Raw genomic sequence first — 26705 nt, forward strand, 5'->3', positions numbered from 1 at the left:
CAGTGGTGATGTCTTCCCAGTTTTAAGGCTTTGGTATGCTCATATCCTCTGGGTAGAAGATGCTGTTTAAATGTAAGATACTCTTTGGGGGGGAAGGGAAATAGTAATGCATATTCTATTAAGGTAAATATAGATATCCTGATAACTGTGCAGTGGAAGGACGGCAACACTTTCAATAGCACTTTTTTAATCATGAAAGTAATTCCTGGCAGCTTCAGGATGATTTAAGCATTATCTTTTTTAAGTCTACTTGAGATGTTCATGTAAGATGTGGTGAATAGGAGCTGATATGCAGATACTTTACTTGGTGGACTTGACATTGCACAATATAATTGCACAGTGTACAAGGCACACCATTATCAAATTTCATTCTTAGAATAGTTCTTCCAAACAATTGCCTTCCTCTATCCATTGTTCATAGCTTTATCCCATTGTTTCAGCACTCAAGAGGCCAAACCTCTAAGCACAGATGTACTGTGCATGTAGAAATATGATCTACATTTTACGTGTTTAATGAAGGTGTAGCTGGCACTGGCAAACATTCAGCATTGTTCTTACAGAACCTGAAACTGGAGGGCACTGTCTGCACATCCAAAAGTGCATGAGGAGTTGAAAACAGTGAGATTATGCCTACCTATAAGGAGAAGTAGAGCAAATTAGCCACTAGAAGCATCTAAAAGGATTTGGCTTCCACTGACATGCAAGATGTGTGTTTTAAGGCTGGATCACATCAAGTGTCAATATCCTAAGAGTGAAGCAGTCAGCCTTATTTTATTAACCTTTTATGCAACACTGAGAGTTCTTCAGTCCCTATTCACATGCTCAAAGATGTGCATGTGTTTAAGTGCTTTCTAGGACATGGCTAAATTGCTTTGTGCCTTCCAAATGTAACCCTGTAATCATCTGGAAGTCTCAGCTGAGTTTAGAGCTCATAATTGAATCATTTTTTCATCTTCCGTGGTCATCAGGAGGTGTCTGGCTGATGACCTGAGGTGACATGAGGTGTTAAGTGTCAATTAGTGTACAATAGTAGCAGTGAATTAAGGAAGGGGAACTGGCCCACATTCTTCAGTGATGCTGATTGCCCATAGTGAAATACTAAGTTTTCATGTCAAATGGAGGATAGATATATCAGTGCTTATTTCATTCTTACAAACTTTTCTCCATGTGTAAATGTAAATGTGTCTATCTGTGTTTGACACGTGTGGATAAAGTGGCTGATGTTCATGCTGGACTCAGTGATGACTTTTTCCTCATGATTGTCTGGAACCAACTGTATTTTTATTGCCTCTGAACCTTTGGTAGAAACCAACTTCAAATCAGAACTCTTTTCTTGCATTTGTGTCAATAAGTTAGTTATGGTATCTTGAGGCACTTAAACCAGATCTGGCCAAGGGTGGGATTTCTTTTACATGGGAAATTATGGTGGTTTTTTTTTTTTGGTCACACATCATGTGACTCTAAAGCTTCCAGATTTTTCCAAAGGACATGTATAGTGAATTAAATGTTTTCTTAACTTCCCACCCCCAGCTGCCCCACTCTACAGGAAAGATGATGTTGACAGATTCCTATTTGGAACCATGGAGCAGGAGATGTAGGTCTCTGGACCCTGGTTCCAGCTAGGTTCTGAGGTGATGCTAGGTTTCCTGATGGAAAGTCAAGAAGTTAAGATTTTCAGTTTCTAGCTGAAACAAATTCTTTGGGACTGAGCCTGTGTGTGCTGCAGAAGTTTGCTGCAACCAAGCCTTTTCCCCAGAGCTCTTTAGTTTTATGTTTGTCACTTACTGAATGGCTGCAGTAGAGTATCTTTATTAAGTGAAGTGTCACTAGTTCAGGAGGTAAATGCACATTAATATTTATCACTCACTGTATGCTATTAGAGATTACATGAAAAATGGCTTTTTCTTTGGTATTTCATCTACTGTGATCTGAATAAAAAGTGTTGCGTAAAAAAACTTTCAAGAAGAAATTGAGAGCTGTTCAGGAAGAATTAAGAGTGTTTCAACAGTTTGGAGTACAATATATGGCTAAAGAGATGTTAGAAATATCCAACAAACTTCAGAAAATGCAATACTAAGGTTATGTTTAAAAAAAAATCCCTGCACAAATTAATAAAAACTTCAAATAAGAGACCCAAACACTTAAATCTACTGTTTAGGTGAAGCCATGCAGCATATGTATGATTGTGATGATGGAATTATGCTGTTGGAATAGTAAACAGTCTTAAATTAATTTTTAAAATCCATGGTTTTTCTCCTCTGTTCTCCCTTTCCTGATATCATCACAGCATGCAAATGGATACTGACCCTTTGAACTTATCACCTTTGCATAGAGATGCATAGCACTACTTATTAAAAAAAATCAAGATAAATTGTTAGCAGTATTATTAACTTCCTTAGAGATTCAAACAGTTCTTTGTCATGCCTCATAAATAGATATGAGGAAAAGAAAGCAGTGTGGAATGAAAATGCACCTTTCAAGCAGCTGCAATATGGTATGATGTCATATCACATCATATATCAATCATATAATCTGTGTAAGGTTCATGGTCATGTAAGAGCTAATATATGTGATCTTAAAGCAGGTCTCCATGAAAATTGGCCATTCAGTTATTCCATGTCCCATTAGCACATCCTTGTGGTAGAAGCTCTGAGGAAGTTACAGGTGTACAAAAAAATTCTGACATAATCTTGCTGTTTTAGGGCAAAGGATAGCAAAAAAGATCAGAGGACTACCTGTCCAGACTTGAATGTACAAGAATTTTTCATTGTTGTTGGAAACAATGTGGGTAGCAATCTCCAGCTTTGTGTACAATCATGGTGTCAAGAGTTGCATGTGTGCATTGGAGGCAGCAGTCCAATTAGAACACATTCAAATAGTTGTACTGAGGTTACATGCCTGTGGCTGGGGGGGACATGCCTTTACTAATCCAGCTCTTGGCTGGATACCTTTGAAAAATAAGAAATGGATTCCTCTTCCACGTGTGAAAAGCTTTTGGCCCTCTTGAGTCCAGTTTAATGTTGCATCTGGGCTGAAGAGAAAGAGGGTAATGAAGCCTTCACATCCTGTCTGGCTTCCTGCAGGCTTGATCAGAGGGGAGAAAGCCCTTTGCCAGGAACTTTCTGGAGGGATAAAGAGGCTGGAGCAATCTCTCCATGTGCTTCTGAGACATGCTGGGTACATTTGCAGAGATACATGCCAGGTTTTGGTCCCACTGGGTACCATTAGAAATGACTCCTGAAAGTGACACCTGAAAGCAAGCCCACTTTTCCCTGTCCTTCAGGCCAGTTCTGAGACAAATGTTCTCTCTCCTTTTTATCCTCCATAGTTTTCAGAAGTTGTTGGTGAAATCAGAACCCAGTGCTCCAGCTTCAAACCAAGGTGTTTTGCCATGAGATTTTTCTTTTTTTAGTCTTGATGGACATACAGAAGCCTATACATCTAAGACCGAAATGAAAGAATTGATACTGTGTTGGCTGGAACAATGTTCTCTTGCACATCTGTTCTGTCCACACAGCTTTGTGAACAATATATGTCTCCTTCTCTGTGGGATCTTCAGCTTCCGTTCATATCCCCAAGGACTTTCACATTAGGGCAACTGAGCAGTTAAGGTATGTTCTAGAAAAGTAATTGTAACACTGTGAGTGAATTAGAATTTTAAAAAAATTAAAGAAGGATGAAAAAAAATCTTTCTTCCTCATTGGAAAAAGCTCTGTTTTACTTCAGCTGTCTCTTTTCTCACCATCTCAGTTCTGTAAGCATATGGTTAATTTTTGCTTTGTGTCATTTAGAACCAAGTTTCCAGTAGAAAGAGAAAAATGTAAGTAAAAACATAGTTAAGTGGGTTTACCCAAACTCCACTATAAATTGAAACTCATCCCTTATCCAAATCTGTCACTTCTTCTTCCTTAGCATAAATTACATATTCAGTAATTCACTGATTTTAGCACTCCCATTTCTCTCAAGTTGTTGATGTAGCTCCAGAACTTTTGAAATCCAGGTCATAATATTTCTTACTTTTCTCCAAATACTTCTAGTTTCTAGTTTCTGCTGGCACAGATCAATGTATTGCAAGCAAAAGGCTACTGCTCAGTAGAATCTGATGGTGGTCCTGTCGCACTTGTGGCCATGAAGGGAGTAGCCCTTTTGGAATGCTGTAACCTGCTCTGAACATACCTAGCTGCCTTCCAGCTGTGAGTTCCCGCTGCCATATTTACCAGTACACTGAGAGACTATTTATTATCCTGAGTGTTAATAGTCCTTGAAATTTTTTCCTACCTTTTTCCAGGAGATCTTTTTTCAACATTTCAGCATTTGAAGAAATATATTTTCAGCATTTTCTACAATTCTTAAAAGGAGGACAATTTTAAAAGGGCTTTTTAAAAGAATAGTTTGTTCAATTTAAATTCAAAGATGTTTGTTTTCAAACTTCAAGAAGTGAAGTCTAAAACTGAGATATATTTTGGACTGATATGGCAGTGGAAATACTGAAAGATAGACTCAGCAGTTTGAGAATTGAATGTTCATTGGCTAATTGTATTGCATTTTTTTCTCCTTTGGAGGCTGACTCGGACAATTCTGCCAGAAAATCCCCTTCCATATGAAAAAATTTGTTGCTTGATATCTATTGAATTGTTAACTCCCAAGCACTGAGAAGAGTTTATGACTTAGAACTTCGTAAATCATCAGACTGTCTTTGAAATCTGTACATTTTGATACACTGTTTTTAAGTCCACAAAATTTGTATTGTCAAACTGTTTGTCTCCAGCTTTGAGACAGGTTATTTTTTAGTTATATTTAGTTATATTCTGAAGGTGCAGCGGCGCTCACAATACCATGAGCACGGGATCAATGAACAAGTGAGCCATCAAATACTGAAGCTTGCAAAAGAATTGTAAAATGCAGCAGTCCTTGGACTACTTTACATAAGACATCACACCTAACAAATTATTTAATAATGTGTAGCTTATCATATGTTGCTTCTTCTAAAGCTTTTGAAAACATTACCTATTCCATTGTTTCTGCTTTTATAGTGCTTAGAAGTTGTTGTCCAAAGCCAGGACACCAGGCCACTTTTTGTTCTTCTGCAGAATAAGAACAAAAAGTGGCCCAAATATTTTAATATCCAGTCTTTTTGATGTAACGCTCCTCCACCCAGGTCATCTCCCTTCTGCGTGAACTCCGTTGACAAGGGAATAGATCATACAAAGCATGCATCTAGTGAATGTATCTTCCTTTTAAGATTGCAGAAAACTTATACAGGGGCTCATTCTTAAAATTTTAATTCTTTTTTTTTAATTGTTTACTGTATTTAAAAAAAGAAAAGGGAAGTTTATTACAGACATTCGGTATTCAAAATTTGCAGTCAAGATAGTGTTATTGTGACAAAAATTTGGAGTCTGATGGAGGGAGATAGTCTATTACTTTCTAAAATTGTTGAATCATGCTTATCTCATTCTTTGCTTTATAAACTACTATTTAGGCCATTGATGACATGCTTGAACTATAATATCTAAAATAAAAATCTGGCTTATTGTCTAGATATAGAATGTGAACCATCATCTTTCTAGTAGTTGTTCGTAACAGGTGCTTGCAGGATAAGTATGGACAAAACAAGCTGCACATAGAGTGAACATTTCTCAGGTATACTCTGCTAGTTCTGCCCTCCAAAGCTTTGGCTTTTTTTACAGCCTTGAATAAGAATTTCAGCAGTGCTGTTTTTTAATCTGTAAATTAAAAAATTACCCTCAAATGCATGAAGCAGATGGTATAAAATCTAGGTATAAAATGTTTTGGAAGTAGAACTTTTACTGCAGATAGGTCAGGTAGGGTGATGTTTAATGTTGTATTTTATCAGCAATTCAATTTTGTCTTGAAGATGCATATTTCCTGAAATACTGATGGTTTACTTTATTTATTCATACCTTGCAAGTTTGTCTGCCTATGATTAAGCTGAGTGTTTCCTAGAGGATTTATAAGGCATTTCTAAGTCTTCATCAAACATTTTCTATTGGCTTTTGAATAGACATCCAGTAAATCACAGAGGGACTATGACCAAATGTGTCTGGCACAGGGTTCTTCAGTGTATACTGAAAATTATTTTTAAAACTTCTGAAGGAAGAGAAAGAGTACAGTCGGTACAAAGCAAAGCATTCATTGAAAGTATGTCTATACTCCTGAGCCAAACTGAGGTTTGTGTGTTGTTATGCCTCCTCCCATGTAATATTTTTGTAAAGAGTGATAAGATTAGCAGGCTTTTATTTTCTCAAAAGTAGAAGTATCATTCATATTTTGTCTATATACCAGGTAATGTGTTGGTAAGCATTGTGATATTATTATTATTGATGTAAAATTGCTCTCTGGAGACTTAAAAAACTTTTTTCTTTAATTAAAAAAAAAAAAAAGGAAAAATTGGCAATAGCAGTCATTGTGATTTGTGATTAAAGAGTACTCAAACAAACTATAATTAAAGTGTGATTTTTGCTATAACATCGACCATGGGGGACAATCATGATTAATGTGGAACTGACTGGTAGAAATATCCTTGGTCAGGATATTTTATGGTTTTATACTGAAAATCTTTAAGCAGTGTTTGGAAATTCACCAAGTATATGTATGTATATTTTGTCTTTTAGGGCATACAGGACGATTGTTAAAATCTCTGTGTTTCACCAGTCTATCATTTCTGCTGCTGCACATCATCTTTCAGATTACAATAAACAGTCTTGAAGCTGGAAAAACTATTGAACCTGGTTTTAACTGTGAGTAAAAAATTTAAGTTTTTATTAGCATTTTAAATGTCCAAATGCCTCAGTGGTTTGAAAGGTGAAGGGTTGATAAGAAGACATTTAGCTTTGTGCTCCTGTGGGTTTGCAGCTTGCTCTTGTTCTCTTGCTTTTTACCTTTAGAATTACTATTAGTAAGGCAGGAAGACTAGAAAGGTTTAAGAAACAAGAGAAATGTATATATAACTATTATATATATTTATTTTAAACTATTTTTTTCCCACCAGAGATGCATTTTCTTTGAGTTTACCACTGACTATTGTTTGTCTTCATCTTTCAGGCTTCCTCAAAATCACCTCAGAACCTTAGGAAGCTACACATTTGTGTCATTAGATCATAATTCAGTGGATTAAGAGTAAAATGAGATAAAGTAACAAACCTCCTTCTGTCTATGTATTATGCATCTCTCTGGAATAAACCTCTTTAGTTTGTCATTTAATTTAACTTTAAATATTGATTCCAAAACTTATATTTCTAAACAGTATTTGTCTCTTTCTTGCCTGTGTTTATGGGAGGAAGGATTTTTAATTTTTCATTTATGTGCAAGCTCTTCTTAAAATATATTACATGACATTTTGTATCTTCCTCTCTCAGGAAATGTTGTTCAATAATTCAGAAAGCAAACATTTTTATTGTGCAGAAGTTAATTAAAATATCTATCCAGTGATTTAGATATGTAACCTCCAGGTAGAAACTATTTGTACTTGTCTTACCGTGCTTACATTTAACATTTAAACCTGTCAACTTACCTTTGATAAATGCCCATTTAATTTATCACAATGTATGCTGCTGCCACTTGAGTAAACAGCTGTACTACAATTCAACACAAGAAGCCTTATGTGAAGTAAAGGATTTGACTTAAAGTAACAAAATCCTAAGGAAACTTGAAGTGAGCATTACCATTTCTCCTTTAACTTAAACAATTTCCTAAAGTAAAAAGCATGATTGTGTTCATAAAATACCAGTTTTACCTGGAATATCTTGGGCTTTGTTAGTTCAAATCAGGCCTTCAGACTCTAAAAATATCCTTTTTTTTTTTTTCCAAAAATGTGTATCATTCACTGAGTGAGCTGGATTAGTTGTTTTCCTATATGCGTTTAACATTCTTATGACTACAAGGACTACAATTTTTACTTAGATTGGAGTAATTGCATAATCTAGACACCATTTATATGAGTAGAGAGTTCCAAGACAGAGATGCACCCACTGACTTTTTCCTCCTTTTATGGTAGGAACTGGGGTCTGCAGGGGAATTAAAATAATTATTTCATCCTGAAGAGTCCACCCTTCAAGGTGAAATGTGCCATTTTTGACTGTTTATTCACAGATGTCGAGTGTAACAGCTCCTCTTCCAGCTGCCTTAGTAACAATCTCCTTACTTGGGGCCTCACAGGGCAGTGGGTATAGCTGTAGGAGTGCATTAAACGTTATCAGATTGCTCTCTGACACCAAGGCCACTTGACATGACATTCCCACACTCACCATTAAACTCTTTTTGCCTCCTGAGTGCAAAGGGTGGTTTGAAGTTGCCTGTTGGGAATGCTATTTGTCCCAGAGGAACACCCAAACTGTCCCCATGTTGTTCAGGAGAGAAGCTGGTTGACCAAAGTTGTTCCAAGAGTTTTTAAACTGTTTAGCAACATGAAATATTCAGTTGCTGAATTTCAAAGCCTGAATATGTTTGCAGAGTAAACTGGCACCATTTAGTTTACTGCTATGGCTTCAGTCAGTGAGATCCAGGTGAAGCTAATAAAAAGGGGAATCTGGTGCTGGCATTATGGATGCCGGACCCCCAAGGTGCTGAAGGAGAACTTAAAAGACTGTTGTGAATGTAGGGGCTAGAAAAGGCCAAAGCATTTGCTAGATCAGGGAATAAGGTCAACTATTGTCATTTAATGGCACCAGAACTTAGATGGTACTGTGTGGGTGAGGAGAAGACAGAATCCCCGCTCCAGAAAGCACCTTGGTAGTACTTCTGCTTGTAACAGTTTGGTGCCACAACCCCACTGCATCTCCCATTCCCCAGCCATATGAAGAGTGCTGTACAAAACTGACTGCAGCTGTGGGCTAAGCGGTAGCTGGAGAAATGACAGCACTTTGTCCATGGCATCTGCACAGTGTTATGATCTGCATTTTAGACTTGCTGCTAATGTTTATCCAACTCTTTTTGCTCAATAAGAAGTTCAGAAGTGTAGACTGGAAGACTGATGTGTTCTCTTTCTCTATCCAGACCCAAATCCACTATTAATAAAACATTTTTTTACAGCTACAGTCTTTTCTGATGCTTATCATAAGGAAATTTTTCTTCCATTAGTCAAAATATCCTGTCTTCATCCTTCAGCCTGATGTGGAAATGAAGAAAAACTTTCCATTAGTCTTTATGGTCACCCATTTTGTATTTGAAGGCTGCAGTCATATTTGTCATATGTACTCTTTTCTCTCATTCTCTTCTATTTACACAACCTCAGCCCCTTCAAACTTTTTTCATGCATAACATTTTCTAGGAAGGAGGTTCTTATGGTTGTTGGTCAACTTCTGTTTTCTCCAAGTGTTTCAGGTATTTCTTGAAGCTCAGTTTCCAAAGCTAGACACTATTTCAGATGAGAATTTAGTAGCATATACTGAAATGTAACAATTACCCAAGTGTCTGCAAGTCATACTCCCTATTTATGAATTACTGTATGGTACTTTTTGCAATGGTCTCACACTTTTTATCTGTGATTCACTGAAACCCACAAATCCTTTTCTTCAAAACAGACCATTTTTCTCAATCCCATATTTATATGGGTGAATATTCTTACAGTATAGTGCAAGTTTATGTTTGCCCATTTTTTTCCCCAGAATAGTTTTATTTATCAAGATTGTTCTATCTCCGTGTTTGCTAGTGGCTTCTCTTATAGGGTCCTTCTGCAAGTACACCTTTAAAGGGTTTTGGATAAATAAATTTTTGGGTTTTCCTTTAGATTTAATATTTGTTTTGATTTTGCTGGAATTGTAGTATGTCCCCAAGTTTAAGTAAATTAAACCATAAAGGGAGCTAGTGGACGTTTTGACAGGACACCTCTTAATTATCTACCAAAGGTCTTGGGAGTCTGGGGAGGTCCTCGCTCACTGGAAACCAGACACTGTTATTCCAATTTACAAAAAGGCCATGAGGGAAGACCCAGGAATTCACAGACCTGTTATTCTAACCTCAGTTCCTGAAAAAAATGTATTAAAAAGATTATACTAGGTACTACTGAAAGGCATTTAAAATACAATGCAATCATCAGACACGGTCAACACAGGTTCACAGAGGGCAACTCCTGTTTACCAAATTTGATATCCTTCTATGGTAAAGTCATCTGCCCATTGGATGAAGGGACGGTGGTGGATGTATTTTTCCGAGATTTTAGTAAGGCTTTTGATACTGTTCTCCTGGAGAAATTGTCCAGTTGGGTTCAAGATGGGCTTGGTTGATGAGCTGGCTGAAGGGCAGGGCTCAAAGGGAAGGGTTGTGGTGAATGAGGCCAAAGGACCCTCAGGCCTCAATTCTAGAGCCAGTCCTGTTCAATGTATTTATCACCCATCTGGACGTAGGAGTTGAATGCACCATTAGCAAGTTCGATACCAGCAATAATGAAAGTGGGAGGTGTTGTCTGGGACAAGATGCATTGCAGAGGCCTTTGTGTAGTTAATCTAACTCCTGGCAATTTCAGAAATAGGTGAGGGGGAGGATACCTTTGTCTTCAAATTCTGTAGATTAGTTTGTCTCAGTATTTTCAAATGACAATTTTCTGAATCAAAAGATCATTTTCCGGTTTTAGTTTTTGTTTTCACACTTCTGTATTAAAGCCTCTGATAATATTTTCATTTTGGTAACAGATACACTTGAAAAATGTTTAAATTAGAGATGTGATACAGACTATCACCTCTTAAACCTTACACAGTTATAGTCCCATTTTGGAAGTGGAGAACAACCATCCCTTTATCTTTTGTGTCTAGAAGCTGTTTCATTTGGGCCATCTGCAAACACAAACCAACCATGTAGAACTTCAGGTTCATTTGAAAATATTCTGCTATTATCCTGGACTTACGTAATTCAAAATCAGCTAATAGTTAGTGTTTAGGATAATTCCTGGCATGTTTAACTTCTTTGGTTTGTTATCTTTTTCATCCCCTTCCTCCTTTAGAGTTCATATACCTTCTCTTTCAGGATGGCTACAAAATGCTACAGCATTCTCTAAGTTGTATTGGTGCTTTGATAGAAGTGTTTAAAAGTGTTGGGCCAGAGAAAGCTCTTGTTTCTTAAGGGCCTTGTGAGTGTTGCCTAGCATGAATAAAATTTTGCTGTTAGTAGTCTTTATTTTGCTTAATGAAAGATTTCTGGTTAGCCACAACCTCAGTGTGTTGAACTAACATTGAATACCTCCCAGATAGTTTCTTTTTTAAATCAGAGTTTATATAGAATGGAAAAGAATAGATACAGAGAGGGTGAGCTGGGCAAATCTTAAGCCATGAGGAGCTATGTAATCAGTCTTGTTTCACTAATGATATCTCCATAAAATAGAGAATCTGGTTTCGAAATGTAGCAATATTCATGCAGTAATAGAATTTCGTTATTGAGTTTGTATTTCTGATGGGATAAAATTCTGATTATTAGATTAGGTAACATCTCTTGAGTATAAAATCCGTGAGACAGGCAATTGAAGATTAGATCACAAGGAAATAGTTGCATTCTCCACTATGCACAGTATAGTTCTTTCCTAGGACTAGTTTTAAACAGCTTTAAAAATGGCAAAAACCACCAGCAGGAATGTTTTCCACAATGTTAATTTTAAACTTTACTTCCAATAAATTAGTGCAATTATTCCTCATTATAATACTCTGTAAGTATACACTCTGTATCTTCTTGTGTTTAGTCAGCCTTTAGAATAAGTCTGGTTTCTTTCTCCCTTAATTATAGTGATGATCATCATTTCTTATTTTGTGCTCCTCTATCATCTCTTGGTCTTGACTTCTGTGAATGAATCTACTGAAATGCTTATTCTTCCAGAACAGTATTTTTGTTCATGAGAAATGCAACTTAGAATACTTCAACTACTCACTAATTGAGTTTGTAGTGAATGTTTGTTAGAATATCAAAAAGAGCATTTAAGGTATTTCTGGATATTTTTCTTATACATCACATAAATGAACCAATGGAATTGAAGTAGATACCTTGAAATCCTTCTACAGACTTTCTACGAATCTTTACATTTGTTTATGGTGCCTACTTGGAGTGATTGATTTACAAAATGGTTATGTGTAGAAAAAGGGAGAAGAGATTTAAAGCACCCAGTTGCCTAGATAGCTTCTCTGTTAGATCATGGGAACTAAAATCAGATAACTCTCTGTCCCTAGTATGCCATGGTGAATGTCAAACAAATGCATGCCACCATTGTGGAATCATAATAACTTTCTACTTTAGATAAATTTTGAAATGATTTCTTGGCTTAAAAGACCATCCTGTGTTTGCATTACTACCAGCATGTCCCTGAAGTATTTGGTTATATTAGGAAGCAGCAATACTCAGTACAAATAAATTATGTTTCACCATTTATTGAAAGCTCAGGCTCAGAACTGCAGCTGACCTTTCATAGGAATGAATAATTACTCTTTCCTATATACCTGGTGAGATTTCATGTCTTTTATACCCTCCTGACTATGCTTTTAAGGTTGTGCTAATTTTGTAAAGTACTGCTTTGGTAAAGGTTGTTGTTTATTGTTGGCTTAATTAACTCAATGGAAATAAAGATGCTGGTTTTATTTATAAAGGGAAAAGAGTTTAAAAGATTCCATACAGAATTTCATATTTCTATTTCAAAGGTAGCTGGTAGATGCATGCCAGTCTTTTAAATACCAACTCCTGCCTGGAGTCTGAGTGTATCTCATGGCCCCTTGTTGGCTGTTTTGACACATCATTTCCTGGGTGACTGCCTTGAAAACACATATTTTGAAAAGATTGGAAATTTGAAATACTGTTTTATGAAAAAAAAAATCCCAATAATTTCCTGTTAGTTGTCTTGATAATTTTGATTATTTTAGTTTCAAAAATATTGCTTCATATGAAATGAAATTAATCTAAATGGCATTAAGAAAAATTAGTTTATTGTAAGAAGCTTCTGAGCAGACATCATGGCAAAGTAAGCATTTCAATACTGTAAAAGTCACTATGTCCTCTCCAATGGTTCTGCTTACCAAAACCAAAACTAACAGTAACCTTCATTAAGAATGCTCAAGCACTTGCACCCCAGGCAAAACAGCTCATTCTTCCCCAATGAACACATTTACCAGGCAAATACTCAAGGTGCTTTCCAAACAACTGGTTTAGCTGCACATTTATGAGATCTTCAGTCACCTCAGTTGTATGTGCCTCATACTCTTTCTTTTTGCTTACTGAAATCTATATTTCAACATTTTTCCATTAAAAGTGGGCATTGTCTTGCAGGACAGCTACATTTTAAAAATATTTTTGTGTGTCAGCTCAAAGATTACAATCTTGGCCAAAATCTGAGCAAAAAATAATGCCTTTAAACATCTAAGAAACTGTTCAAATTATCAGATTGTACTCAAGTTGTTTCTGTACAAGCGGCAAGAGAAGGAGGTTCAGAAATTAACTCGTATTTCAAGAACAACTGTGGAATATCCAGTATAGCAACATTTTTATAGGATGAAACAACCAGCTGTAGCACTGCAGAAGAATCAGAAATAGATATCCTTTCATTGAGAGGATATATATTTTAAACTCAACATTGTCTAAGCCTGTGATGTCTGTTACAGAAAATATAGTACAAATTTTGTCTAGACATTTAGCTAGACAAGTTCCAGAGTGGTGAGTGGTGCCTCAGTGGGAAAAACAAATTTTACACCAGCATTTTAATAGAAGAAATTATACAGATTCTGCATGCTGTCCAGCAAGGCCGGTAATACTAAACTCCATAATAGAAAAGTCTATTTTTAATGGAATTTAGATGCCTACATATTTTTGAAGTCCTGAACTACAGTCGTTATTAATTGCTAAATCAGTACAGACAGCCAGTTACCTGGAAGGACTATTTGTTCAGGTTTTATGAGATATCAGTGTTGTGACTTAACCCCAGATGGCAACTAAGTACCACACAGCTGCTTCCTCCCCCTACCTCCTAGTGGGATGGGGAGGAGCATCAGGAAAGAAAGTAGGAAAAAGCTCAAAGCTTATGGGTTGAGGTAAGAGCTGTTTAATAATTTAAAGTAAGTAAACTACTACTACTGCTGCTTTTACTAATTTTACTGAAAAAAACCCCCCCAAAAATAATGTAACAAAAAGAATTGCTCATCACCTGCTGACCAGTGCTCAGCCTGTCCCCAAGCAGCAAACAGCGCCTTCCAGCCAACTCCCCAGTGTATATGCTGGGAAGGACATTCTAGGGTATGGAATATCCCTGTGGTCAGCTCGGGTCAGCTGTTCTGGCCATGCTCCCTCCCAGCTTCTTGTGGATCTCCTCATTGGCAGAGCATGAGACACTGAAAGGTCCTTGATTTAGAGTAAGTACTACTTAGCAACTACCAAAACATCAGTGTGTTATCAACATTATTCTCATAATAAACCCAAAACACAGCACTGTACCAACTATTAGGAAGGAAATTAACTCTATCCCAGCAAAACTAAGACAGTCAGTTACTTCTTGTGTTTTGGCTTTGTGGTATGTCCTCACCAAACTGTGTGAAGCTTTGTTGCTTATATTACTAGCAGGGTACTAAAGCCTCAGCACATGAGAAGCTGAAAATGTTTCCAGAATGCTGGTTAATAGAATTTTATAAAAATCAAAGCTAACTGTGAAAAATTCTTTATTAAAAGTCAATATATGGATATTGTCCTTCTTATCCAAAGCAGTTAAGACTGTCTCTTGGTGATACCTACATCTACCCAGTGCCATGTGGATTGAAAAAAACCCCTTCTTTGACTTAGCTTATAAATTCCTCTAAGAAGAAGCTTTTCCTCTTATGTTGTTTGTACCCCACAACCTGCAACAGGAGTTGGCTGGGTGGCTGGGGGCTTATGGGGATACCACAGTTTACAGAATAAGGAGAATAGGAGTTCTTCAGAGCTTCCCTATCAGCCACTATGCCTGCAGAATAATGAGCTAAAAAGCAGTGAATGGCCATTTGTCCTGATCTCCACTGAGAGACAGGAAATTCAGCAGAGATTAGTACAAGTGGTGCATACACGGATTGTTATACTAAATCACATGGGAAGTACCTCTGAAAACCTAAGAAGTGACGAAAGGCAGGAGACATGACTTTAAGGAAATAATAGTTCCTATCACAGTCTGGTTTCATCATGTACTGTTTCTTGCATAGGTGATGTGCAGTGTCTCAGTCGAGAAATATGCAAGAAAGAACTTCTCTGTGGAGTCATGAAGAGCTTAGCTATAAAAAAGCTGCAGTGAGATCCAGATGCGGTGGCACAAATACAGTCATTATATTGGGTCCTAGAAAGGTGTGTGATTGTACAGGATTACCAATGGCCATTTCTGACTGTCAATTCAATGTTTCCAAGAGTCAAGAATGTTTAACATGTGGAATACAACCTTTGAGAAACTTTTAATTAGTCAAAGGTGTTAGCATGCCTTTTTTGTCTCAACAGAAACTTGCAACAATAGCTTATTCTACACATGAAAGTTAATTTTATTTAATTCAGTACACATTGGATGTCAACATTTCTCCAACACTTTCTGTGCGGCTTTATATAGCCAGAAAATTTATGACTGGGGAAACAGAAGCTTCTGTAATTGCTTCTTAGGCAGGTATGATAATTTCCTTAATATGCTTAATTTCCTGCTCAGTGTTAGTGCTTAGCAGTTTGGGAAGTTGGTGTTCATTGTACTTATGGACTCTTTATTTCTGGACTCACAAGCTGCCATGTGAAAACTGAGCAGTATTTTAGAGTCACTTTGAGGCATGATACATAACTCCTTTGTATAATGTATGTGATTCTGCTGTAATAATGTTGGCTTACTCGCTTGCATTCCACCGTTCAAGAGAACCTGAAGTAGGAGGTGATCCTTCTCACTGCCACTCACAGTTTGTGCTTTTGACAGTCAGAATTGCACTGGAGAAAAGACTTGGGAAACTGCTGGGTGGCCCATGGGACTGTACAGCTTCTTTCTGAAGCTGGTGGACTTTGGAAGGTATTCCCAAGGAAGCACCCAGTGTACCTGCTGACACTGTGATGCAAACTGGGACAGTTCTCTTTTTAGTGTCCTGGTTTTAGCTAGGATGACTACAGGGCAGTAGAATAAAAGTGTGACCATTACTGTCAGCTTGTTTTAGGGCTGTTTGTAGGAGAGCTAGAGCAGCTGGTTTTTGTCTCCCTCTGTTCTCTTGAAGAAGCAGAAGTAGCAAACACAAGGAAGAAATCAAGGCCAGCTGTGAAGAAGGCACTCAATAAAACTTGAATAGACGAGAAGAGAGCAGAATATATGTGTGAAGGAAATAAAAGCAGAAGAGAGTAACTGTTGATTTATACTCGGGGTTAGTGCTGTTAGTATATTAAGAAGGAAATGTGCAGAGGAGACTTCTACATTTTTGTAAGTAGCCACTGGCTTGCTTGTCCCCTGTATGTTTAACCTTTGTATGAAAAGCTTATCAGACAGTGTACATTGCCAACTGCTTTTAAGTTCCAAGTTACTACAAAACCTGTTTTCCATATTGTGAAAAGTTCTTGGAGACCAGGAAAATCAGAAACAGGCTGCTCAGACAGTGAAAAATCTTGTCTATGGGGTCAGACCCTTACTCTGACCCCAGGTTATCATGGCTCATTGGCAATGTTTGGCTGTAGCAGAATGGGGTATGTAAGGACAGCACTACAGAGCTTTAGCAACCAGCATCTCTGGGCTGGTGTAGGGACCATGTTGAAATGTTCCCTTGTTGATCATTCAAATCACTGTAACATAAATATTTTACTGGGGAGTCTTACTGTAGAATTACTATTCGGGAGTAGGAAACTATATATTTGTGTGTTGGACGCTGTTTAGACAAATACTTTCCACTGAGAATAAATATTTCACTTTATTTCTGAGGATCTGTCTCTTCTGTTTGGCTGTTTACATCATTATGGATTGCTCTTCATCATGTAATTGTGTTGAGTGTTTTCAGAAAACCTGATTAATTAGTGTCATGCTGTGAACCTTTGCATGTGTTTGTACCCACATTGCAATTGAGAGGAGTTGGTCCCTGGGTCAGAGCCCTTGGGCTTGATCCTTCTGCACCTCTTGGTGATTCATGGCAGCAGCATGACCTCTGTCTCAGCTGGGAGGCAAACAGCAAATCTGAGTTGAGATGATGACAGCTGCTCACTGCAGCCAGTCTGCCACACTTGGACCACTGGTTGGCCATCTCAGCTGCAAGGACAGGTGAGGTATTGTGTCTGGGGGTGGCAGCTCTGGTGGGCCATCCCCAGCAGTGCACCGCCCCAGTGGGTGGGCTTCCCTGGGCAGTATGGGCTGGAGGCTGCTCTGGACGAAAACAAGGTCTTGAGTTGAGGTTAACCTTGAACTGAAAGGGCTGAGTTTAGTGAGCCACTCATGGAAGCTGTGATGTAAAATAAATCCCCTGTAAAACAAAGCAGAAAACGTCGCTTACATGAATACGGCTTGGAGCCATCAGGAAAAAAAAGTTTTCTTCATGGGGTTGGACTTGAAATGCTTTGGTAGGCTCTCCTGCATCACTGTTTTAGAACATAGTCATAATCTTGGGTCAAATACAATCAGAACTTGCGTGCTTTCAGTTTACTTCCAAATGGAAAGGCTGTCTTAAAATTCTCTCCAAGTTCTGCCAGATATAGGAGTTTAAATCAGTAACCACACAGGATGCCAGAAAGTGCTGTGCCTTATACCTTTTGCATACACAATGTGCAGCACATCTGTCATGCTTACTCTTAACACAGAGCAAAATAATGAAGAACAATTCCAAAGCACTCACAAAGGATGAAAAAGTATCCTTTACATATTTGGAAGGAGGAGAGCTCTGAATTTTGAAGGATAGACTTGATTTCCAAAGTTGTAAACATCTGTCTTTTGTTTCATTTCAACTCTTGCATTTTTGCTGGTATCTACGTCTGGAACATATGCATATATGGATCCATATATACGGTATTTGCTACTGAATTTTATCCTACTGCATTTCTTTAGGGACTTTTTTAAAGCTATCAAGAAACTGAATTTCAGAGATGTTATAGTCATCACCTAGACTAAAACAGAAAGATTTTCAATAGCATCGGTGAAATGTGTAGTAAATTAAAAATATTTAATGAAAAAACTGTAATGCTATTTTTACATGTCTAGAAATAGGGAGAGTAGAACAGTAGCTTTCAAAGCAATTAAGAGAATTAACTTGATTTTCAGCTGTCATCAGATATCATCAAATGTAGATTTTAAAACTGAAACCAAGTTAAACACAGTTTTCACTCTGAAGTAGTGTGAAACACTCAAAAGCATGCACTCCAGCCAATGGCTGTCAAAAGCTTTACCAAGCTTTTTGGGGTGTAGAACAGTAAATGGAAGTAGTTCCTGGAGGAAATCAGGGGTAATGTAGTTCAGAGTACATTAATTAGTAATTAATACCAGTATAATTGTGTATTTAAGTACATAGTCCTGCATTTTAAAAGAAGATAGCCAGCCCTCAATACGGAGCACACAGTGATAAGAACTGATAGCATTTTATCCTCTTTTGTTCATATATCACCTTACCTACAGTCACTATGATCAAAAAATAAATAGCAAATTGTTTTTCATTGTGGCACACAAATTCTTTTAGGCACAAAAATTTAGAATGTTGAAATGCAAAAGGATGATTTTTAACTCATCCTTTAGAGCCAGCAGAGTTTGACCTCGCCATTGGATCGTGTCCATGTGGTTTGTTGGTGATGCCACAGCTGGCTACACAGCAGGTTCCAGGAAATTCCTGCTTTTTCTGGACCCCACAGGTTTGTCTGCAAATAATGTAATGTTTCATGAGAGAACTAGTGTTCTTACCTTCACTGTAGACATGTCAAAAGACTCAAATTACACCCAGAATAGACTCCATTGTGGAGTCTAGCAAATTACCATCATTCTTAAAAATACAGTCCTTAATTTTTAGGATTAAAATGCAGTGCCAAACTGGATTTTAATCCTAAAAAAATCTTACATACACCTGGAGGGTGTAGGAGTCTAGTGGTAATTAAACACAGCTGCACTGTGAAACTTGTGGAATTGCAGTGACATACTGGTGAAAGTCCTATAAGCACCATCCCTGGAAGAGTTAAAAGAAACCATGGGGATACGGCACTTGAGATGTGGTTTGGTGGTGAACAAGGTGGCAGTGCTGGGTTGATGGTTGGACTTGGTAATCTTAGAGGTCTTTTCTAACCTTATTGATTCTATGGATCTGTGATTCTATGATATTCCACACAAACATGGCAAGAATGAAAAATAATTGGAGCTGACGCTGTTGTGCTGGCAACAATTCCAGCTTTGTAAAACTTATTGGTCTCCCAGTTCTCATTATTTCAGAGATGAATATTTACATAGTTATCCTTATTCTTGGCTATCTGATGTTTTATGTTTGACTAGGACTAAAGTACAAGACTGGCAGAAACACTAACAATCAGTGCTGTGTGAAAGGGACAAGAGATGCCTTTTAAACTGCTATCAGATTGTGCTCAGTTTGTTTATATAAACACACATGCACATTTTCATCTTGAGGGACCTCATTCATTACAGCAGGAACTTTTTGTGATTATTAAGTTTTAGTACTGCACAGCAACCTGTGCAATTTCAGGAGTCAGGCTGTTTGAATTACCCCATTAGACAACCTTGCTAAGTGGGGGAAGAGGACATTTCAGCACCGTTTTTTCAATAATAAAATTCCGTGAAATTGTCCAAGGTTTAGAAAGCTGGAAGTACCAATGAGGAAGGAAAATGTGCTCTAGTGGTCAATGGTGTAGAAGCTCAACTTCTTTGACTCCAAGTAGGGGGCTTCTAAGAACTTGCACAAACCAGGCAAGATTACAGGGGATGTAGTACTTTGAGATCTAAAAAAAAAAGAAAAGAAAAAAAAGCCAGGGGTCTTATTAACAAAATGGAAATAATGTTAGTTAGTGTTATCCACAGTGCATAGATTGGTCACACAGTAAATAACTGTTTTCTGCAGAATGGAGATAGTGAGCAAGAGTGATTTGTTGAACTTGCACTTCTTTTGAACTTGCGCTTCTTGGTCAGATGCTGAAATATGCAGGAGGAACGGATGCATGACAGCAGAGGGGAAGGTCAGCACACAGACATGGATGTTCAGAGTCCATAGTGGACTTGCTTTTCTGAAATCCCTGAGGCTGCTACTCATGTAGTTGTTGCCTCATCAAGATTTGGAGGAGGGAATCAACATATATAAATTATTTTTTAGCCACAGCACTGGATTAAATAAAACCTTCAACTCCCAGTACTAAGTGTCATTAAGAATTTTATGCAACTTTTAAATGAAAACTTCTGGGAATTGGCAGAGATTGGGTTTGTCTTGCTGGCATGTAGATGTGAGCCATGGTTCTGCCAGGTGTAGCAGTTCTTCAGCCGTGCAAGACTGTACCCCTCTTCTGCTACCATACTCTCATCATACCATAATTTTATGAAGGTTTCTAACCAAAATTAATTCCAGGTCATGAAACTGCACTGCCTTGAGAGTGAAATACCACCTGCTCATTACAATCCTGTTCTCTCAACAGCTTTTCCACAAGTTAGATTACACAATACCTATGAAACATGAATTTTGAAATTGTTTTTATGACTTTTCATATCCCCACTGAAACATTGTCAGAATTCTCTCATATATGGTAAAAAGGAAAATCCTGAGCAAGGAAGTTCACAGAATACATATCCACATAAAACAAAGCTGGAATGCTGATACAGTTCCATGAACATCTGGAAAAAGTCAAAGATGGGTTTCCATATCTATTCTGTGTCATTCTGGATAATAATAAGAAAATGCTATCACATTTCCCTTCATCTTTCACAGTTCCTGTCACTTTTTTTTTTTAGCTAAAGCTCATTTAGCTAAAGAGAAATGTTCTATAACAGCAGCTGCAGGAATTGGCCATAAATATTGTATTTTATTGGTGGCTGATGTATTTAGTCAAAAAGGCAAAAATCAACTTCTGTGTTTTGCTATGTAATTTTCTCCGAGAAAAGCAGAAGATTTTACGTTTCAGGTAGTGGCAGCTCTTGATTTCAGGGGCTTCTCAAAACTTGGTTGAAATATCAGGTTTTTTATTTTGGAAATACTGAGTGCTAACAACGTAAAAGTCACTTATTTTATTCATATATTGTAAACACCATTAAATATTTACACTTTACTAGGATATTGATTTATGTAAAGAATATTTAATTTTAAATAAAGATTTCTTTAGCAGGGACTGACATGTCCTGAAAGTCATAAAAGTGATGCTATATATATCATTGTTGGTGCTACAGCAACACACTGTGATGATGTAACACTAGTGCTGTGTTAGCGAGAGAGAACTGCTTATAGGGTAGCTCCCTGTTTCCTAAATGCATTAAATTTTTCCTCTTTTTTCCCTCTCTCTATCTTTTATGTATGTAACAGCAGTCCTCTTTTACATGAGCAGGTAGAATGTGCACTGTTAGGCTGTTCTGTGGAGTGGGATTCAAGGCTTAGCTGGGTGTTTGCCCACGTTGTACAAAGAGCATTAGCAAAAGCAATCAAAACATAAGGCATTCTGTTCTCACTTGGGAAAAGGTGTAAGATCTAGTTCTGAGAATAAATAAAGGTTAAATATGTGGCTTCCATGATGTTATGCTGTGTCTCCCAGGATTTGTCAATAGGATTTTGATATTTAAGATAAAAGAAAAGTGTACCAGATTATGGAAAATGGGATAAATATTTCTCACTTGCTCTGCTTCCCTTCCCTCTCTGTCTTGTACATGTCACACAGTGACTGCAGTCATCTCTAAAACTTTCACCGTTGTGCTCTCTTCTCTGAGTTAGGACCACTGCCAAAGTGATCTCATGTTTATAGAGGTTTTTTTTGTTTATTTTACTGTTTGTGGTACAAATGCCTACTTTCACCTTGGAGTTGTACCTTTTTTTGGCTCTATTTGATTCTGAGGTAGTATCCTCTATATTTGGGTCAATCACCACAAAATTTGGCTTTTGTAATTTTGTATTAATATTAATAAAACCCATCCCCCTAGCATATGGGATGCAGAAGACACTGTTCAGCAAGCTGTTATAAATCTCAAAAAGGTTTATGAGCTGAAAATTTTGGGTTTGGAGAGGGGAATGTAGACTCTGCAATTTCCAAATGCTGATGCTAAATCCATTCAGATGTAAATCAAACCCATCAGGAGCACCCTGCTCTTTAGATACTTTATCCTAACATGTGTTTGCTCATTATTCCTTCCTCAGTTGGAGATTGTATATGAAAGCTGTTAAAATGAAATAAATAATGTATTCCTATGAAGAACATTAGTATATTTTGGAACTCAGAAATGGAAAAAAGTTAGGTAATATTTCAGCATAAAAAACAATGTGAGTAGATTTTTTTTTGTTTGAAATTCTTAGTCCAGGATGTGGATAGTTAGGTCATAATCTTTCTGTATATTTCCCAGTGTTTGGCTAGGCTTTGAATGATCTCTCTAACTGGAAATCTTGTGCCTCTTTGTGTAGAGTCAAATAATCATGACTTTGAAATGAACAGAATTCACATATGTTTACATATGTTCACATATATTTCATGTTTTCGTATGTTCACATACATTTCACTTGGACATTTGTTTTAATTGGTGTGACAGTATCCCAACTGATGCTTCTCTTTTAAACTTCATTATATTTGGTGCACACTGAAAGTACCTTATGTTAGAAGCATTTGTGTGGCTACATCTACTCTTTGCTATTTTGGGAGACCTCTGTGACTGGTCTGTCTCTGCTGTTGCTGTCTTGGGAATTTAATGTGGCTTTTCTGTTTAAACACTGGCATTCAGTCAAGATACACCGATTTGTTATTCTGGTTCTTGGGGTTTGTGACAATTCAACTTCCTTGCTATCAGGCCTGTGTTGATATCTATAGTACCTGCATGGAAGTTCTAAAACACTGTACCCAGTGTGGACAGATGAAGATGAGGTTGAAATCCCTCCTCAAATAACAACTTGAAATCATTATTTGAAGGTTTATTTTAACAGAGTGATAACTAAACTCTGTTCAGATGCAAAAGCCTAATACCGTCTTACACAAATGACATAAAGAAGGACCAGGATCAGGTCTTATGTAGTTATCCCAGCTCATAAGAACTTAGACTGGATTTTGTCAGCAAATGTCATCATGGCTGTGCAGACACGTCCAAGTGGTGGAGGAACACATTGAATTCAAGATTGATGTGCTTTGACCATGGAGAGTTAAATGTCCATAGTGCACAAGAGATTGAGCAGTTGCTGGGATACAAAGATGGTTTTTGAGTTTCCTTGCATAGACAGCTTTTACATATTGTGGTCCACCAACCACCTACCCTTGAGCATATCTTGCCTGACAGCCCTTGGTAGGAAACTTTTCTGCATGTGAGTGTTTATTTCTCACTAAAACAAAGTTAATGAGCCAGTGATCTACTTTCTAATGTGTTTCCTTATCCTGATGCTTCTATTGGTCCCTGCAGGAGCAGATTTCAGAGAGCTACTTCAGGGGCCTTCTTGGAGACCTCCTCTTCAATTTATCATGTCCTGATTCTCTGTCTTGCTCAGTGGTTGTTTTCTGGTAGAAAGTACAGTATTCCACCAGTGCAAAAGTCTAATAGGAAGTAAGACTCCAAAGGACTTATGGTGATACATAAAAAAACCAAGCAGTAGGGTACCAATTATGTAAACATTTAATGACTTGAATAAACATTATAGAGTTTTATCTGAAACATGTATCTACCTGCTGGTGTCCTCAGCTGTGGACTTAATGTGCTTCTGATGTAGATTCTGCTTGTTCCTAAACAGGAGCTTCCTCTTTCACCAGGGTCATTTTCCAGTTCCTCAGTAAAGGCAGTGAATTGTCCTTTCTCAGCTTATTTGGCTTTTATTGGGTACAAACCTTGACAGAGGAGTGTTTTCCACATCCGTGTTCATTCACTGTAGGCAGTGCAGTGAGAGATGTAAGAGGATGTACAGAGTACATCAGGATCTGTTTCCTTTTCTATGTGTAAAATCACTTCCTTTTGTGTATTATTATACCGTTATCACTACTTGTCATTTAATGTAATTTGCTAAACTGACCAGTTGTTTTATTTGTGTGCCAAACATAAGGCAGCCTCCACTGGCAGATGGCATTCATTAGCTGCATCTATGTCCAATTAGCCCAACATATCTTCTCTTGCTGTATTTGGGTTTCTTCTGAAGTGCATTTCCTCTTGCAGTGACAAATGTATCCCGTGTACACCCTCCCTCATCCTTTGGCTTGTTGCAGTAATAGGGTACCTTATTTTTCACCCTTTGCTTGCATTTCTACCTAGGATTCCTGGTTCCTGCTTCCTGACATCAGCAGGAGGTCTCCCAATATGAACACTTCTTGCAGAAATTCAAATGCTATTGCTAGCCTGTTTGTCACATAAACATTTGACCTGAGTATTTTTGTGGCCCTTATCTGTTGACACTGAAAGAATCTCTTGAAAATAAAATAAATAAAAAGATGTTTAGTCTCATAGCCTTACAGTCCAGATACCACTACTTGGCAAATCCGCTCTTTTCCCAGGGTCTCATTCCAAAGTCTCTAAGGACATTTCCAATATTTTAGGTGTACAGAGAGCTTCTAAATGTCAGGTTTGAAGGCACTTGGAAAGAGCAGTGAAAAAATTTCTCTTCTTCAGTGACTTCCAATACTAACGGGGAAAATAGCATGGGCAGAGGGAGAGATGTGATATGCAGTAAATCAAGAAGTCATTACTTGTTAATTTTCTCACTTTAGAGAAGGTTTGAGCTCCTGGAGGAGCTTCTCCAGGACACAGACCAGACATCATCCACAGCCTTTCTGTTAGGCCAACTTCAACGAGGAAAGAATAAGAGAGAGGATTTGAGAAATGTGTGCCTTTGTTGGGCCTGATACAAGAGGAAATGGACAGCGTCTCTGTCACTTATGAGCTACCAAAAGAGAAACTTCTTCCCATCTGAGGAAAGATGAGAACCTGCAGAAGCACTTTACTGAGCATCATGATTCAGTATTGTGTCCCAGCTCAATATAGCCTACAGACTCCTTTCTCTTAGCCTTTCCTGATATACTGAATTTTAGCATTTCCTCCAGCTTTTGTTTCCTGTCTGGATTGCATTTTTCAAAGCAATCACTGTGTACTTTTGTGTTTTTACACAGCCCTCAGCTCAGCTGGATCCCACCGTTTCCTGGCCCTTAGACAGTGCTGGTGCCAGCAAATCCCCCAGGAAAGATATTTTCCTTGAATTTAAAAAGAAAATTGAGAGAATTGAATTCTTGGCATAGGAATGAACAAAATATGAGATATCTTAAGAGCAATGGTTTAGATCTCTGATGAGCTTGTTAATAAATCAAAGTGCAGAATTTGTTTCTTGGCTTCCTTTTGACATGTGAGATGGCAACACATTAAAACGACTCTTTATTTTCCTTTTAATACTTTTAATTTTTCATTGTCTCCTGTGAAACTCAGTATCTGTATTGGTTTAGTGCATACTTTTCAGCATACAATGTAATAGGAAGTTACATGCAGCTCTCAAAGCGAAGAGATAATTCTGCTCGCAGCTCCCACATCACTCCAAGGAAACTGCTAAGAGCAGCTGTGCAAGAGATAAAGCCCTGAATTATTTAACAGGATTTTTAAAAAAACCTATCTCCAATGTCAGCCCGTCTCTGTTTCACTGCCAAAAGAGAGCCAGTAGGAGGTCGGGCTGTCTAGCATCTTTCAGGTTCCATAGTTCATGTGCAAAAACCTATCAAACCCAAGCCGATTGTTTGTGCCAGGTTTTTCTGTACAGAGTAGGGGCTATTATTTTTGACATAGTGTATGTATTTGTTTCTTCACCGTGGTGTAGAAAAGAAGCCATTAGTTATTCCTCGTCGAGGTTTGACCCCCCTCAGAGGAATTGCTTGAGCTGGCTTGTTGCATTTGCTCTCATCTGGCAGCTCCCACCCTTGCCCTGTGACTTTTGGTGCCTGCAGGCTGGCTGCTGCACCCGGACAAGTCCTGCTGGACACTCTGCTTTTAGGACTGGTGCTGTGATGCAGGGAAGCTGGATTCAGCAGGGTCACATTAGGAGTTAAGATATGATTGGTCCCACCGGTTTTGGCATGACTCAGATTATGTAGATAATTAGAACCTCATGCCAAACTTTTGCTATTCACATGCTGAAATGGAGCAGTAATTTGTTTTATATGTATTAACTGTAATTGCTTACTAGGTTTGACAAATGTATTACTAATTCAACAATTGCTGTGTTATGAGGCACTAATGGCAAAAAATCTACTCAACGTCTATAGTCTCTCTCGTGAGCTAATCCTTAATTCTGTACATAATTTTGACTTAAGCAGTATTTATTTAAGGCTAGAAACTGCTTTAAAATCTCAAGTAATGTGAAACTAATGCCCCATGAGAAAATAAGTCAGATTAATGACCTGTAAGGTTGCTGCTTCTCCTTTTCTTTTTTGTATATAAGTAGTTTTTAAGAGGCTTGTTTGTTTGGTTTTTTGTTAGGGTTTTTTTCCCCTTACTCTAGAGTGTGGCCAGTTTTTAACATTTGAGAGAGAAGTTCTTGAGCAGTTTGAACACTGCTCCTCTTCCACAACTGCAGTGAATATTGGGTGGTGGGGCTGACCTAGTGCAGGGACTTTGACCTGGTAATCTTTGTCCATGGAAAGAGGTAGAAAACTGGGAT

General features: G+C 37.8%; 1 protein-coding gene across 2 annotated transcripts in view; it reads left to right on the top strand.

The window, feature by feature from the left end:
* Positions 1–26705, top strand: part of PIEZO2 (piezo type mechanosensitive ion channel component 2) — a 293385-nt gene that overhangs the window by 96336 nt on the left and 170344 nt on the right. For both annotated transcript variants that reach the window (XM_039549190.1, XM_039549191.1), the window contains exon 3: positions 6636–6761. In XM_039549190.1, the coding sequence (XP_039405124.1) occupies positions 6636–6761 (126 nt within the window). The remainder of the gene's footprint in view (positions 1–6635; positions 6762–26705) is intronic.

This window comes from Corvus cornix, chromosome 2, assembly GCF_000738735.6.
Source record: "Corvus cornix cornix isolate S_Up_H32 chromosome 2, ASM73873v5, whole genome shotgun sequence".
NCBI lineage: Eukaryota > Metazoa > Chordata > Aves > Passeriformes > Corvidae > Corvus > Corvus cornix.